General features: G+C 43.8%; 1 protein-coding gene across 1 annotated transcript in view; it reads left to right on the top strand.

Moving 5' to 3' along the window:
• The first annotated feature begins 14,063 nt into the window (after window positions 1–14,063).
• Window positions 14,064–17,609, top strand: part of myo15aa (myosin XVAa) — a 33,001-nt gene continuing 29,455 nt past the window's right edge. The window contains exons 1-5 of the mRNA XM_037088821.1: window positions 14,064–14,465; window positions 14,843–14,925; window positions 15,816–15,879; window positions 16,045–16,154; window positions 16,485–16,559. Of these exons, the coding sequence (XP_036944716.1) occupies window positions 14,079–14,465; window positions 14,843–14,925; window positions 15,816–15,879; window positions 16,045–16,154; window positions 16,485–16,559 (719 nt within the window). The 5' untranslated portion in view covers window positions 14,064–14,078. The remainder of the gene's footprint in view (window positions 14,466–14,842; window positions 14,926–15,815; window positions 15,880–16,044; window positions 16,155–16,484; window positions 16,560–17,609) is intronic.

Below are 17,609 nucleotides of genomic sequence, written 5' to 3'. Positions count from 1 at the left end.
TCATGTATTTAAACAATGCCACCACAGTACAAAATATAGCGACCATATTATCACTTATGAGTTATTTTACCTTAAAATGAGTATCTTTGCTGAGTACTTCTCTGTGCTCACTGGAAAACTATTGATAACTTCCCACTTTATAATCTCCTTTTTGCAGAATTAACATGAACAATTCAACATTTTCTGGCTGATAGAATAGAAATCAGTCAGAGTCAAACATCACCAGCACATGAGATGTATCAGGACTCTAAGTCTCTTCTGCCCTCTTCTGCTTCAGCCTGCTCATTACACAGAGCTGTTTACCAGAGTTGTAAATCAGGTTACCATCCAGTGTAGCCTGAGGAGTAAATGGATTCGTGGATGCATTTATACATCTGACCAACCCTCTGATTAGTGGACTACCTGCTAAGATATGTCAACAACTAACGATAGGAAGTAAATGTCTGATTTACCTTCAACTAACTGAAAATGATCTAAGAGATTTAAATGTCAAGAGTAAGAATTTAACGAGATAGAGCTGAACTGAAATTGCTGATGCATTCAGCTACCTCCTAGCTAACATTAATGTCTGCGAGACTACAATGTACACAGTACCTGAATGGTTAGGCTCCATTAGCTAACAGGTGTCAAATATGGTGATTTCATTTTGAAATATGTCCCGATTTCTTTCCAGATTTTTCACTGTATTACCATACAGCTGCTGACAAATCAGGAGGCAGTGAAATTATCACAATTCATCAGATTCTCCATGATTATATCATTTGCAACCTGGAACACAGCAACTTAACATCCCAGCATTCAAGCTTCTGTGATGCTGGAGGAAAATGTCTGCTATGTGAACGTGGCAAACCATAAATCCTTAGTGCTCAAAACGACTGGCTTCATGGTACACTTCTAATGATAATAATATCCCAGGAAGAATCTTTCAGACACAGTAACGCAGGTCTTGTCTGACTTTTAATTTGGTGCAATGTGGAGGGAGGATTTAATTTGCTGGGCCTGGTTCTCCTCTCCATCAAAATACGATTCATAGACAAAGAGCAGATTGTTTACTCAGCCTATTTACAAGAACACAGACATGTACCGAGCGTACAGTATATTCTGTAAGCAAACAAGGATTAATAGTCTTGATTGTGCTGTGTGGACAGAGCTCACGGCTGACTGACTTAGGTGTATACAGCATTTGCCTCTATGTTGAGCTAATCTCTTGTTAGGCCCTCAACAAATGTTCTCCTCCATTCTTATCCACTTTTTGTATTTAGGCAATACATAAGCCCATTGACATTAAGGAAGAAGCCGGGCTGTGCAGAGAAAACACTGATGCACCTATCTATCAGACATTCAGGTCTGAAGTGCAATCAGACACAAAAGAAGACGATTGGTTTATCACGAAACATCGAGACATAACCCGAAAACCAAACACGCATACATCATTTTCTGTCACATGCTTCTGTGAATATGCTGTGTGACAAATACAGTACTGTATTTGGTTACTGTAAAGTTATTAAAGGAGTTTATTAAGCTGTAAGGTTAACAAGAGGTGCACAAATTCTTCTTTAAAGGTGGACTATGTAGTTTTGGAGAAGATTACACATGTTTATATGTGGCGGACCCTGCCACCTTCCTAGCATCAAATATTAAAGTTTTAAAATTCAAGAGTGCCCTTCTAACGAGACTATACTTTTCTTTATTAACTTTGTAGGTTTCCCCCTGGGTTTTGTGATACTTTTTCCACATTAAATACATCCTGCCTCTATTTTCTTTTGCACAGCCAACTAAAACCTGCAAAAGTTGTAATTAGATAAAAATCTAATTAATCAGATCAATGCAAATTAGAACTAAAATTACTGCAGAGGAACACGGAGCAGTCAAATAATGTATGATGTATAATGCGAAATGGACGAACAGCATTAATTTAAGCATTTCGGCTAATCAGAACTAAGCTCTATCACAGGCTGTGTGCTTTTTGTGGTGTGTGTGTGTGTGTGTGTGTGTGTGTGTGTGTGTGTGTGTGTGTGTGTGTGTGTGCGTGTGTGTACTGATATCACTCCCCAACACACACAGAAATACAACCTATTGTCACTAAAGCGTCTTCTCCATAAATCTATCCTGAAGGCTCTGACGTTAGAAAGCCAATGTGGGATGATGATAGCGTGTGTGTATGTGTGTGTGTGTGTGTGTGTGTGTGTGTGTGTGTGTGTGTGTGTGTGTGTGTGTGTGTGTGTGTGTGTGCGTGTGTTTAATCCAGCAATTAACGCACAATGGATCTGCACAATTGTTTACTCTGGCACTTATACAGAGGGAGACATGGTTGCATCACACACACAACATGTTGTACAAGTGCTGTACGTATACAAAGAAACCTAATCGCTGCGCTACTAATGATGCATGGATCGATGTAAAGAGCCTTAAAGCTGAACAAGCTCTCTCTTTCTGTAGATGTACAGGTAATCACTGAAGCTTCACTGAAGTAACAGAGGGTGTGTTTACCATCGAAGGTCCATTGTGTTTGTCCAAATGGGCCGTGCAATTGAAGAAAAGGTTTGTTTTGTTTTGTGTGTGTGTGTGTGTGTTTGCGCGTGTGCAGAAGGCTATAAAAAAGGGTCCAGAAGAGGACCAGGAGTCTGACTTATATTTTGTGTTCATCAGGCATTTCAGTGCATTTATTTGGAACATAAGGGATCGGCAGCTCTAAAACACAGGCGAGGTAAGCTCACTGTGCTTATAGAAATAACGGATGTTGTCATGAGAGGGTGTGTCAGTTCACACACCCTCCAGATTTTGTCTGACTGCTGCTGAAGCTGTCTGCAGGTCTGTGCAGTCAGCTTTGCTCCATCTTTTCCCGGTTGACCTGCTTGTTGTCGCTCATGAGGGTTTTTATTACCACCAGTGATGTTGAAGCAGCCCAGCGGCCTTCTGGGGAAAAAGAGAAGGGGAGAGTCTTTATTGCTTTTGTTGCCAAGCGCCTCTGTCCTGGAGGACAGTATTGGCGAAATGACCACAAGTATCCTCTGTGTAGAAGTAGTTTTCGAGTCATCAAGAAATTGAAGGATGTGGCTCAGCTTTCTTGCCATTATTTTGCATTAGCCCACATATATTTTGTATTTGATTGTTAGATGTTGCCACTACACACTGGTGAATAAAGATTCACCTGTAACTGAGTCATTGTGTCTCGGACTGGAATCAACTCAATTCACAGTTTTCTTACCAGGGGAGAAGATATAAGGGGAGCTCGAAAGAAGGAAGTGTTTTGAATTGACAGTAAATGTATGGAGAGTCAGCGTGGTCTTGGAAGATAAAGAGTTGTTACTTCACTTGAAATGACTTGTCTGTGTTTTCAGTTCAGTTTTTCAGTTTTATTATAATCTGGCTGCAGTTATTGACAGATTAGAAGTGATGGGGAAGATGTTTGGGGGGATTGAGAAGAATTTAAGAACCACATAAGTTTTACATTAAGGTCCAAGTGAGCTTCTTATTTTCAGATCTATTAATAGCAGCCCCTCCAGAGAGTTTGATCCTGTGTGACAGGTCTTCACTCTGTCAGCAGCGTCTCTTCATTGTCAAGTCACACGGTAATCTGGCAGTAAAGGTTAAGACCTGAATGGGGCTTAAAGGCTTACAGGAAACCTGAGTCCAGCCTCCTCATCCCCCTGTCTCACCTTCTCTGTCTGGAAAGATGCTCTTTCTCCTCCGTCACTCAGTCTTTTGTTCTGTCTGTCATTTTCCTCCATATCTTACATATATTATTCATAATCAATCAAATGTTTCCAGGAGCTGTGTAATAGACAGTGACTGTGACCCTCATACCATATTATACATATAACTGTCAGTTAAAGCTTTTTGTCATGCTACTGGTATGACTCTCTGCAGTGGGAAAAAAAGTAACATATTACATTTAGTCAAGTCTGATAATATTGAGGTACTTTACTTGAGTATCTAAATTTTCTTTCAACTTGGAAATATTGTACGTTTTTAACCCATTTCATGTAGTTGGCAGTTTTTGCGACTAGTTTTTTATTTTATTTTAAGATTCAATTCATCTGTAATATCTAACATAAAACACTTTAGGCATCATGGAAGATTAAGCTGGTGTTTTCTCACCTTTCAGGCTTTGAAAACAGTGAGAAATTGTGGCGTCTCGTCCTACAGTGCTACAGGCAGGTCAAAGTTTGAATATTTCCTGTATGATATCCTTGTACCATTCTTGGAAGTTTATATAAAAGTATCCTAAACACTTATCCCAGTCTAGCCCAAAGTCAATTCAAAGCGTTTTTTGAACCATCTGGAGTACCAGTGTACCATTTTTCTCATCTAATTGTGTGAGCGTAAAAATATCATTGCAGATGACCTGGAACTGCCCCTATTAGCTGGCAAACACAATGGTTCCACATTATATAGTCTTACACGGGCCAAGTTCAAATTCAGTAACAATATCTATGTATAAATATAATAATATATAAAAAAGGAGTGGGTCAGCAAGTTTTTTTACGGCCTTATGTGACTTATTACTCATGGAATATTGTGTAGACTAAATATGTTATTAAAATGGATCGAATGAAAAATTATGAATAAGAGAGAACAGAACAGTTTTTGATAGAGTTTGATGAGCTTTTAACAGGATATGTTTAGTTGAAATTAGCGTGCTGACATGCTTAACTGAGATGGTGACCTGGTTAAATATTTACCTGCTAAACACGTTAGCATCGTGATTGTGAGCATGTTAGCTTGCTAACATTAACGTTAGGCTCAAAGCACCGCTGCACCTCCAGGCTACACAGTCTCCCAGAGCTGCCAACATGTATGGCTGTAGACTCTTGCTGAGTGTTAGCTGATGAGGCAGTGTTCTACCATAAACACTGACCGCATCAAGAGCAGTTGTCCTCATGGAGACCAAACACAGTTCTTAATGCAGCAAAATGGGATTTCTGAGGTCCTGGTTAAGTGTAGGCGTAAGGGTTGAACTGAGGTTTGGTCAAGGTTAGGCATGAATTGGTTAGGGTAAGGAGTTAAAGTTAGGCTGTGCATATAGATGGAAGTCAATGTAAGGTCTTAGCAAAGACTGTTGTGCAAAGCTGTGTGTGTGTGTGTGTGTGAGAGAGAGAGAGAGAGAGAGAGAGAGAGAGAGAGAGGGAGAGAGAGAGAGAGAGAGAGAGAGAGAGAGAGAGAGAGGGAGAGAGAGAGAGAGAGAGAGAAACTGCATAAAAACTGTTAAGCTGATGTTAAGTATATGACAGTATCTGGTCCTCACCCTGAGTGAGTGTGGTGTAACTGTATACATTGCCTACATGTGAATGTCCATCTCTTATGATTCAGAGTAGATCCTGCATTCAGTGATCGAATGCAATCTCCATTATGAGACCTGTATGTGTGTGTGTGTGTGTGTGTGTGTGTGTGTGTGTGTGTGTGTGTGTGTGTGTGCGGCCACGGTCATTAAATGAACCTGTTGGCGTGGCTCTGCTCAGGTGATCTCCTTTATTAGTCTCGTGTCGCTGAGTGCGTCTGCTGAAAGCATGTTGTCAATGATTGGCACGTAGATGAAGAGACTCTCCCCTTCCTCTCTCATTCTGTCACTCACTCTCCCGTGTCTATATCACTCACTCTCTCTGTCTTCTTTTCTCTTCTCTTCTTCTCTTTGCATCTTCTGTTTCTCCCTATAACCATCTCTTTCTGTCTCTCATTATTTCTTTTTTGTTTCTGTCGCTCCCCTGCCCTGCTTTCCCTCTTTAATTTCCTGTTGTCAGTTCCTCTTGCGGTTCATCTGGCTCTTCCTTTTCACTTCTTTTCAATCCCACTTCTCTCTGTTCATCTTTTCAGCATTTATGTAATCCGCGGTTCATTCATCAGCAGTTCATTGATGCACCTCTGTCTCCTTTTCCCTCCTTACCTTTGCCCAGCTCCCTCTCTTCTCTCTCCACCTCCTCCATCTCTGTCATCTGCGCTCTATTCATTACCAGTTCACTTAGTCAATGGACCACATCAGCCAGACAGCAGATACATATCACACATATCAAATAGATCTCTTTGTGCATCTCTTTACCTGTTAGGTGACCAACAACCTTCACCATGTGTGGACCTGATGAGCAGCAAGGAAGTTATGAACTTTCCTCTGTGCCCACACTCTGTCTGTATGCCCTTATCTCTGTCTGCAGTTAGATGATACCAACATCTGCTGTTGTTGTTATTGCTGTGTAGCCTGCAGGCTAGAGTTTTGTCATGCTCACTACCCCCCGGGGATACGTGATACAGATTTCTGCTCAGATCTTATCTCAGGTCAGGACTATTAGTCAGTCTACAGTGAGTGAAAATAAAACTTGGAGGTGAACCTGCTAACAGTAATTGAAAAAAGTGATAATTCTTCTCCTTCTGCCAACAAACTACTTAACTATTTCCGTATAAATACATGTGTAAATGTTAGTGTCTATTTTGTGGCGAGTTATCTGAGAATGTTTACTTTTCTTTCTTTTGCTATTTGCTCTCTATCCTCTGTCTGCACTGTGGTGTCTGGCTGTTAACCCCTGACACTAGCCCGTATGTATAATATATTGGCTGGTGAGCAGGCGAGGGTGGGGTTGACCCTTTGTGATATATTTAGAGCCGCTTGCGATGAATGTTTTATCCATGCTGCGTAGGCAGAACACAGGGCAGTCATTAATCATTCATATCTGCCACTGAGATGACCTCCTGGAATATCAGCCCGTCATCAATGAATTAGCATCAGGCCATCATCAATGAGCTGACATCAGACCATCCTCAGTGAACTGATCGTTTATGTAATGCTGTCACACCTCAAAACTTGAAGATGTGACTGTGTGTGTGTGTGTGTGTGTGTGTGTGTGCTTGATGAGGAGACAACTGAAAGTTTTTTTCTCCTGATTATCCGTTCAGTTATTAATTGAGGTTTAATTACTATGGCTATTTATAAGATGACGGCTTTAAATGGCCACATTACGATCATGAAGCATTATATCTAGAGGATCATGGCAGTGTGGAAGACAATCTTCAAATCAGATTTTAGTGTATCACATACTTTAATATTTAAACTCAGACTTTAATATATGAATTATCAGGGAATTTGTCTTACTGAATTGGAAAATTGCTGTAAATTGATAACTTTAAGGGGCACTATGTTGTTTTGGAGAGGACATTAAAACTTGGAATTTTAATATTTACAACATTAATGAGGTAATAATATGAACTCAGAAACATTTATCTTTTCCATAACTAATTAAACAAGCTGTTCTCAGAGGAAAATAAAGTCCCCAGAACACTGTTTGAAGCTAGTTATTTTATATTCTCCAAATAAAATTAAAACAGTATGAAACTTTATTCATTTTTATCTAATGTTTATTCAGTTTATTCTGTCATGGAAACAAAACAAGTTTATAAATTAAGTTTGTTTAGGTAAGATCTTTCTCTTATGATTAAAATTTCTTCCCCAGAAATACATAATGGACCTTTAACGCTATCAGAAACTATAGGTACAGCAGCTAATAATTAATTTTAAATCCCTGGTTTAATGGGATAAACAAAGTAAAGTTAACAGTGTATCTTCCTACGTGGACATTGTATAGACATTCTAGCATGCATCACTCTCAGCTGTGGTCTACGATGCTGCCGCTGGTGTGGTGTGTGTGTGTGTGTGTTTTGGCTCTGCATGGCTTCGCCTCTCAGACACAGTTTAGCAACAGCTCAGCCAGACTGCATTATTCATACAGGAGCGAGCCTGCAGATAGGGTTACCCCGAGGCAGTATAGGTGGTACATTAAGGTGCCCTTTGGAAATATAACTTGGGATACACTCACTGTGATGGATATACAAACACACAGACATGCTCTAAATATGCTCATATGTGTGTGCACATGCGTTGAGGACATGATGTGGCCTTTAACAAACAATGGATGGATGGAGTCACAGTAACCAGAGAGAGATGCAGAAGGTTGCAGGAGGTCACAAAGGCAAGCTGACGTGGATGTGGGAGGATACAACCACGATCGCAACACACATACGTACTCACTCTCAGACAAAGAGGAGGACACCCCTGAAGGCCGAGACTCACAAAGATGCACGCACATCGGCTCTCCTTGTTAGGGGGACGTCCTGCCAAAGTTGGTGCGGCGGCCAAGATGAGGATTCATTGCCGGACTCACAGGACGCACTAACAATAGGAGACACACAAAGGACTACACAGACTCTGTCACTGGGATAGCAGGGTCTTTTATTCATCGTGTGACCCTGGGAAGTTGCTTACAAACCTATAGAGAGGAACATGACCTGGAATTTAAAAGTATTTTTGCTATGGTGGATGGACTCAGTAAGCCAGAGGCAGCAAGTGGGTAAAACTGAGAGAGACTATAACCAGTAAGATGATTTTTCTTCATTTGTAACATTTTGAATCAGATAAAAAAAAAACACTCAAAGACAGATTTCTGTCTCTTTTTGCACCCAAAGAGACAACAGCTCCTTTGCAGAGGCTTGAAGACGTACTGTAATGCGAGCGAGCACTGATGGCTGAGATTCCGACTCCATTACTAGATCGTGTTTTGAAGGACTGTGGTTTCTGTTTGTCTCAGTGTGCATTATAGAACAACTGACGTGGGACAGAGTGTGCCACAGTGTGTTTTTCTGGGGTGTCACAGGGACGGATCAGATGGAGGAAAAAGGAGAGAAGACGTGAAAACAGCTGAGAATGAGAGGATGTTGCTGCTATTTGGACTCTTCTTCTCCTTCAAGAGTGCACATCAACATTGACATTAATACTGACGTGCTCTAGCACAATTCGGAAACATGTTCATCCTCACCTTGTTCTAGAATGATTTGAGTTAGGAGACATAATGCCACCTAAAAAAGGGGATGCAAAATCAGCTGCCAAGAAAGGCAAGACAGAGGAACCAAAGAAGAAGGATGATAAAAAGGGAGGAAAAGATGACAAGAAAGGGGGAAAGAAAGCTGAGGAGCCACCAGCTAAGGGAAAAGGGAAGGATGATGGGAAGAAGGGAAAGGGAAAGAAACCTGTCAGTGAGTCAGAGGAGGGGTCAGAGGAAGAAGAAGAGGAGGTGATGAGTGAGGAAGAAGAGTCTGCGGAGAGTGAGGAAGAGGTAGTTACCAAGAAGGGTGATAAAGGGAAAGGGAAAGCTGCTCTGAAAGGTGCATCCAAGGCCATGGCTGTGAAGGGTTTTAAACCTCCAAAACAGTCACCTACATCTGATGATGATGAGGAGGGGGGAACGAAGGGGAAGCCTCAAGTGAAGAAAGGGATGGGTGCAGTTAACCTGAAAAAAATGAGTGATGTCCACATCAAAGGAGCCTCCAAAGCCATGATGGGCTTTGCTGCAGAGGGACAGAAGAAGAACGTAGCTGCAGCAAAAGCACAAAAGACAGCAGATGCCAAGTCTCACCTCAAAGGAGCCTCCAAAGCTCTCACAGGTCTCACAGGGAAGGCCTCTCCTTTTGGCTTTCCCTCCAAACAGCCAGAGAAAGCAAAACCAAAGAGAAATCTTAAAAGCACCTCCCGTCTCTTTCTACGACTCTCCAAGAAAAAGAAACCTGCTATTGGTGGTAAACCACTTTTGGGTACTAGCAAGCTTTTTGCAGGGTTTGGGGGTAAATCACCTTCTGACAAAAAGCCAGGTCTGTCTGGCTTCAGCTTGTTTAATAAAGATAAAAAAGATACTGCAAAAGAAGCCACACCACCAAAAAAGACTATAAATCTATCAGGTTTAGGGGGCAAGGGAAAAATGGCAACAGAGGCAAAGGGACTCGGAGGGAAGTTCAAAGGTATGTTTGGGAAAAAGAAAGCAGGATCAGGGTTTAAGAGTAAAGGCTGGATGTTAGGAAGGATAGCTGCAGCCACTAATTGGTTGACTGGGAGGTTCCTGACTTCTAAGGGCCAAGGCCGGCTGGGGGGAAGAGCAGGAGGACGAAAGCGTCTGTCATTTGCTAATAGGAATGCTGGAGGGAGACAGACACATTATTACAATGAAGGCTATGAGTATGATGATGATGAATATGGATATGAGGAAGATTATTATCATAGGTCCAGACATAGAGGCTTCCAGAGACAACCCATGGCTTATGACCCATATGACCCTTATGGAGAGGAAATGGAGTACTATGAGGATGACGAGTGGGAAGATGAATACGGCTATTATGATGATGAGGGCAATTTTTATCATGATGATGAGTATTACTATGAGGATGACATGGATTATTACAGTTACCCTTATGGTTACTACGATGATGAGTATGAAGAGTACTATGATGATGAAGGGATGGAGTATTACTATGGTGAAGATGGCATGCTGTATGCAATGGAGCCAGAGCAATACAATGGTTTCTACAACCCATATGACCCTGAGCTGTATGGAGATTACTTTGACCACAATATGGGTTATAACTATGGAATGTCAGACACTTATGGCATGACGAGTACTGGTTATGATGTTGTTTCATACCTATATAATGATCCAATGTTGGGATACACAGACCCTGCTGCTATTTATAACCCCTATCAGCAACCTCTCTATATGGATGCTGGGATGGATCCAGCTGAGACAGCACAGATGTTTGGACAGGAGCAGCTGTCTTACCCTCTTGCTGAGCCATTTAGGGTTCCCAGGCCCCAGGTTAGGCTATTTGGAAAAGACAGAATAGAGGTGGAAACCCTGCCACCCCCTCCTCCTCATTCACTGTTCCCACAGTTTCCCCCTCCCTCCCCAGCTATTGCCCTCAACAATCTGGAAATGATGTCAGATTTCCAATATGAACAGCCCCTCCCAACATATCTTCCTACACAGCCCCATTACCCCATGGTCACGAACCAACAACAAATCCCCAGTCTTCCTCGACAAGCCCCCTCACCAACAGCTATGATGATTCAACAGGAGCATTACTCTCTCCCTCAGTCTTTTCACCCTCCTTTAGCTGTTCCTCCCAATCACTTGTCTCAATCTCCCCTTCAGCACCAACCACTTATCCAACAAGACCCAGTAATGTTCCAGATGGGGCAAATGCCCCAAATGGGCTCACCATTACAGCCACAAATGCCCCCATTGATGCATTCACCACTGGCCTCACCTAGGCCAGTGCGACGAATGAGTCCCCTTTCATCCCCACAACTATCACTAAGGCCAGGATCAGTAAGGGCAATGGCACCTCCATCACCCCGCTTCTCACCACATCAAATGGACTTCCAAACAGGGATCCAGCCAGACCCCTACCTCTCCCCTCACTTACGTAGAAGGGGGACAACTCACCGGGCCTCAATTGCAGGCCAAAGGCCGACCTCTATACGGAGACCACCAAGCCCCCCTTCTCTGCCACACCAAAGAAGAGGGATGTCAGTGAGAGCGCAGCCATCCCTGACAAGAGGAAGGGGGGGCATTGGGTTGCGTAGGGCTCCATCAACTGTTCGACCCCAATCACCACTTTCGAGCCCTCTAGCTTCACCCCGTGGATCAATGAGGAAGAGAGTGAGCCCGCCACCTTCTCCAAGACTATCTTTCAGACAGCATCCCCCTCCGGATGCAGTGCCGTTGCCAACCACCAGACCGCATTTGTTCAAAGGGAGAAAACAAACATCCAAAATGAGACATTCCCCCTCTCCTCCCCTACCATCACCACAAAGATGGAGCCCCCCTCTACCTGAGAGATCTCAGTCTCCTCCCCATACCTTCCGCCCCACCTCCCCCCATCGGCCTCCCTCCCCCTCCCCATCTCGTATCAGCAGTCGTCCCCTCCCCACCCGATCCTCTACTCGTAGGCTAAGAGGTGGTGCTGGAGGTCGCAGTCATGTGCCCATGGGAGCTGTGAAACCCTCTCCAGCTAACCCCTATTTACAGAGACGCAGTAGGCATGGGCCCCCTGTCACTCAGCATGTAGCCCCATTCAGGTCCTCTATCCATAGTGGCTCAGCTCCTCCCCCAGGACAGATAGGGAGTGTAGCTGGAACACCTATGTTAGCCAGGACAGGCTCCAGGCCTACAGGTGTAAGGGATTCAAAGAGAATTGGTACTCCCCAAGGAGGTTTCCACAGACCTGTAGGTAGGGGCCAGCCACTAGTCCGCATGCCCAGAACCCAGCCTTCTCTTCAATCTAGGCAGTCATTCAGAGCACCTCCCCTAGTCCCACCCCTCTCTCCACAGCCTTCTTTAAAACAGAGTGGCCCCCTTTCCCCACAACCATCAGTGCGTAGGCTGCAGAGTAGACCTCCATCTCCACAACCACTTCATCGTCGATCTCCTCTGCCTTCCCGCTCAGCCTCTCCCATGCACCATATATCTCACCCACCGTCCCCTTTTCCCAACAGGGCTATGAGTCCCCAGAGTCAAGGGCCAACATTTTTTCAACCTCCAGCACCTCATCCCGGTTATCCTCCTGTGACTTTGCCACCATCTCAGATTATCAACCAGTATGACTACACAATGATGGAGCCAGGCCCATCCCCAATGCTTACTAATGCTTTACCAAACCCTCAGATTGTAGGTGCTACCTTTCCTCCCTCTTCTCTTCCACGAACACTCCACAACCCTTATCTGCAGAATGCAAGCATCACCACACCTTTACAGAGAAGCCCTTCCCCTGTACCTGGAGGGCAGGGGGAGATACCCACTGATACACAAATGAGCCAAGAGACAAGCCCGTATGCCTCTCTTGGTTTATCCAATGCTTTGATGCAGAACTCCCACCTTCGCAGTGCCTCCTACTCATCTCCTCTACAGCGCAATGCTAACTTATATACAACAGTTCTCTCACCCACTGAAGTAGCAGCCCCTCCTGCCCCCTCTGTACCCTCCTCGCCGTACTTGTCCTCTGCTATGCTAAGCTCCCAGCTACGTAATGCTTCCTATGCCTCACCCCTTCAACGACATCTCTCCCCCATGTCCGCTGTTTCTGCCGCGCCTCCTACCACTGCTCCTCAACAGGAGACGATAAGAGGTACCTCTTCATTTCTCTCTGGTGGACTGCGGACTGCTCAAATCCAGGGATCCATGTTCAAGCTTCCGGGTGGCACTTTGACAATGTCCCAGCGCCCTGGTGAGCCTACAGTTAGCACTAGTGGTGGAGGTGGTGGGATGCTGTCACCCTCGATGCTCTCCAATGCTCTGCAGAACCCAGGTCTACGTCAGGCCACATATCGACTACCTGATGGCTCACTGGTCATCAGGACTGAACCTGCTGCTGAACCTTCTCCAGGTCCATCACCCCTCTCATCCTCTATGCTGTCCTCTGCCTTGCTCAATCCAAGTTTGCGACAGGCCACGTATCGTTTGCCTGATGGCTCATTGGTCACCAGGACTGAACCTTCTGCTGAACCTTCCCCAGGTCCATCACCCCTCTCATCCTCTATGCTGTCTTCTGCCTTACTCAATCCAAGTTTGCGACAGGCCACATATCGTTTGCCTGATGGCACTCTTGTTAGTAGGACAGAACCTGCACCCTCCCCTTCCTCATCAATGCTTTCCTCTGCACTGTTGAACTCCAATGTCCGTAAAGCTACATATAGGCTGCCGGATGGAACTTTGGTTACGAGAAATGAGCCAGCTCCTGAGCCTGCCACCCCTTCTATGCTCTCCTCTGCTCTTCTCAATCGAAATGTTCGTGGTGCCTCTTATCGATTACCAGATGGATCAATTCTAACAAAGCCCGGAGGTGAGACTCAGAATGCTGAATCATCACCAGGGCTATCTAGTGCCCTGATGAATGCTAACCTGCGTAAAGCAAAGTTTCAGCTTCCAGAAGGATCATCATTATTTGCTCGGAACCAACCCCAAACTCCCACCTCTCCTCTCATTTCTGGTGCCATGCTAAACACTGGCCTCCGCGGTGCCTCCTACAGACTCCCAGATACATCACTATTAAGGCAGCCTGGTTCTGCTGATGCCTCTGAGTCACGCTCTCTTGACCTTTCCAATGCACTCCGTAATAAGAACCTCCGATCTGCCAACTACCGTTTGCCTGATGGAACTCTGGTGACCCACTCTCAGCCCACTACTGCATCCAAAACACTCGACTTGTCTAATGCGCTATCAAAGAACCCAAACCTTCGTGGGGCAAAGTACCGTCTCCCTGATGGAAATATCATGACAAGACTTGGTGCTCCTAGCACCCCAGAACCTCGCTCACTAAACCTCTCTGGTGCCCTGCAGAACCCCAACCTCCGGGGTGCCTCTTTCCGCCTACCCTCATATGCAGTAGTGTCACCCCAGGTACAGGGATCTGGCCCTGATCAGCACTGGGCACAGGGCCATGGAGTAGAAGGTCTGGGACTGCAGCAAGATGTGGATGTGTGGGGTGCAGAGAGATTACTGCCTCATGGAACAGTGCAGAACCTCAATAAGTGGTCAATGTACAGAGATGGGGAGCTGCTGGATCCCCACAGTCTGATGGGGCAGGGACAAGTGGGACATGATCGAGGGGAGTGGAATCTCAGCAGGGAGGGGGAACCACAGGGACAATGGTATGACAAGGTAAAAGTTTTAAATATATCACGTTACAAGCTGGCACAGTTGGGCACTATACTGAAGTCTAAATGTTAATAAAGTCATCTTGCAGTTAGAAATGTAGTGAAAACCTGAAACAGTAGACAATTTTCAGTAGAGCGGAGTAATCGGAGGATACTTCTGTAACTTCATGATATGTTGATGCTTTTGAAAGAGCAGAATAATGAATAGGTAATGACACAATGAAACATATTTCTTTGGTGAGTTGAGGGGCTCTGGATACAATCAAGAAAAGAATAAGTTCTGTGTGAGTGTGTGCACGCTTCAGTGCATGATCCCGTTGTGCACCTGGCTATGTAAAAGCATCAATTCTTCATTTCTGAGTGAGTATGTGCATGTTTCAGATGTACTCTATCAGAAGCCTTCCCACTGTGGCTCAGCATGAGCAACGAGAGGAAGATGGAGTGGAAGACATGACACAGCTTGAGTGAGTCAAAGATCACATACACCTGAGTTAACACTGTGTCAGTGAGAGAACTACATTCGAGTGTGCGACATTAAAATGTGTAAAAGAAAAAAGTCACATTCAAGGCATTTCATCACTTTTCTTGCATATGGTTTATCATGATTCAAAGTAATAAACTGAAGTCATAATTGCCTTAACCAGAGAGGGGCAAAATATTATATCATGTTCTTGGTCTTACACACCAATGTTTTGAAGTTACAAACAATATTCTGGAAGGGCTCTTTAATTTGAAAGTTGTAGAGTTGCAATGACATGACAGGCCTTAAAGGGGTACTCTGGTGTAAGTTTAATCCATGGTCTAACACACCGTGACACCGAGTAAAACCCCCCCCCCCCCACTGCAGTCTATGCCTCCACCAAGAAACTGCCATCAAAAAGCTACTCATAGCCGCAAATAATTCTCAGAACAGCACCAAACTTTGGCAGCAGTACAAATAGGGTCCCAGCACATAGTTCGAGGCATTAAACATCTGCTATCTTTGCCAGGTTTCTATTGAAAGGAGAACACAACTCCTCCAGCAGCTTGCTTGTTGTAGGGAAGCCCTGACAACTCAAATACCAAGTGCAGTAGAGTTCCGCAGCTCAAGGATGAAAATGTATAAAATGTATTAGTCCATGGAAATACAATCAGAGTTTGTATGTGTCTTGCCTACCAGTTTCTAACAGTTATTGTCAAGAGCTGACAGGCAAAAGAACAGAATTGAGCATTTCTATTTAAACTTACGCTAGAATACCCCTTTAAGCTTAATCAACACAGTGCAAACATGCAAAAGTGGTCTAGATGGTGGATTTATTTTAGAAGTTCTCTATTCTTTGTCCTCAAATGCTACTGTTCTATCGCTTCTTTCAAGGGAAATGCATGAGGGGGCTGTCCTGCTGAACCTGAGGCAGAGATATGAGCGGGAGCTTATTTATGCAAGTATCTGAGCAAAACACACATCCAACATACAACCATCTACAGAATGAGTTCAACCTATTCATCTAAATGTTGTGTATGATTATGTGTTGATTTGAATAACCTATATATTTTTTTCTTTTTTTTTTTCCTTTATATTTTTCTCATTCCATGTGTTCTTTCAGACGTACATCGGTAGTATTCTGGTGTCTGTAAACCCCTACAAGATGTACAACATCTACGGGACGGACGTGGTGCTGCTGTACAAGGGTCGTGCTCTGGGAGAGAACCCTCCGTAAGTCATGTTCAAACTTAAACTTCAGGGACAGTGAACCAAAATCAATCTGAAGGTAGCAGAAGGGAGTCATTGTCTTTAAAATGAAAAAAAAACAATAGGTTAATTTCTGAAGTGTCATCTGTATTATGCTCTGTTTTTAAGCTTTTTGTTCATTGATTGCAATGAAAGAAAAATGAAAGGTAGGAAGGAAGCTGACATGTCAATAAAGCAAATGGAAGGAAGGAATGAAGCTGGTAAATAATTACAGCAGCAAAGCTGTGCTTATAGTTTCAGTTCACTGTTTTCACCCCTGTAGATCTCTCATAGTAGCTTCTCTTTCTGCTTTAGGCATTTGTTTGCCATAGCAAATGCTGCTTATTCCAAAATGATGGATGCCAAACACAACCAGGTCATAATAATCAGGTAAGAAGCTGAGCCTCTGTAGTCCATACTAAAACCCTCTGTCATTTTTTACCTGTAAATCTGACATTAAGGTTCATTCATTATTACACGATTTATCACTTCATATGTGATTGATGTATGGAGTTAAAGAAGGAACATTTATATTTTGAGCTTGTGAAATGATATTCAATTTGGCTTCCTCTGATTGGATGGTCAGTGTGCAACACGCTCAAAATTTTTGCTCATAACTTCAATGTCACACTTACAGAAAGCGTTTTGTGTCTGACCTCACTATTGAAAATATTCCTGGACAAATTTAAAGTACATGTGCACTAAACATTTGCAACAAAACTTTTTTCCAAATCCACAAACTTGAATTTGTTAATTTTCTTATTATTCATTATGTATTACACATGTTTTAGACATTTTTGAAATACAAAAACATTTGGTTGCATTTCATTAGTAACTTTCCAAAGTTTTGTAAAGGTGTAACCTTGGTGTACACAGTGTACATGAAGCTTCTTAGACAGTCAGGTTTCCATCTCCAGTTGAATTAGTGTTTGTAAATTCATGAGTGTCTGTCTGTGGTTTTCTGGCCAGCAGACTTAAGACACAGCCATCCTTCGCTCCTCCTCTGCTCCGCCTATCCGTCATAGGCGCCTCGCTCCGTGTCAAAACTGATCTCCATAGGCAAACACGCATACGTTCACTGAGCTCATTTACATCTAACTTGGATACACATGTGTTCAGTGCATCCATACACTTGCACAAGCGTGTGTGCTTTTAGACACGGCCAGAAACACGCATAGGAAATACACAAAACACCTCACGTGCACACCGTTGCACACACCTGGAACACTCTAGCCGTATTCGGAAGGAGACACCTGTAAGGAAAGCCCAGCCAGGTCTGGGCCAGGAGCAGATTATCTTTCAGGGGTTTGTGTGTCCAAGTGAACGTGTGCGAACCCTGTGTTCGTGTGGGAGTCACTGAGTGCGTGTTAACGGGTAACTGCGGTCTGGTGTACAGTGACCGGTAATGGCCCAGGTTTTTAGCTAACCAGCCCGTTAATT

The sequence above is a fragment of the Acanthopagrus latus genome, chromosome 23, assembly GCF_904848185.1.
Source record: "Acanthopagrus latus isolate v.2019 chromosome 23, fAcaLat1.1, whole genome shotgun sequence".
Classification (NCBI taxonomy): Eukaryota; Metazoa; Chordata; class Actinopteri; order Spariformes; family Sparidae; genus Acanthopagrus; species Acanthopagrus latus.
This window is presented reverse-complemented; position numbering and strand designations above follow the sequence as displayed.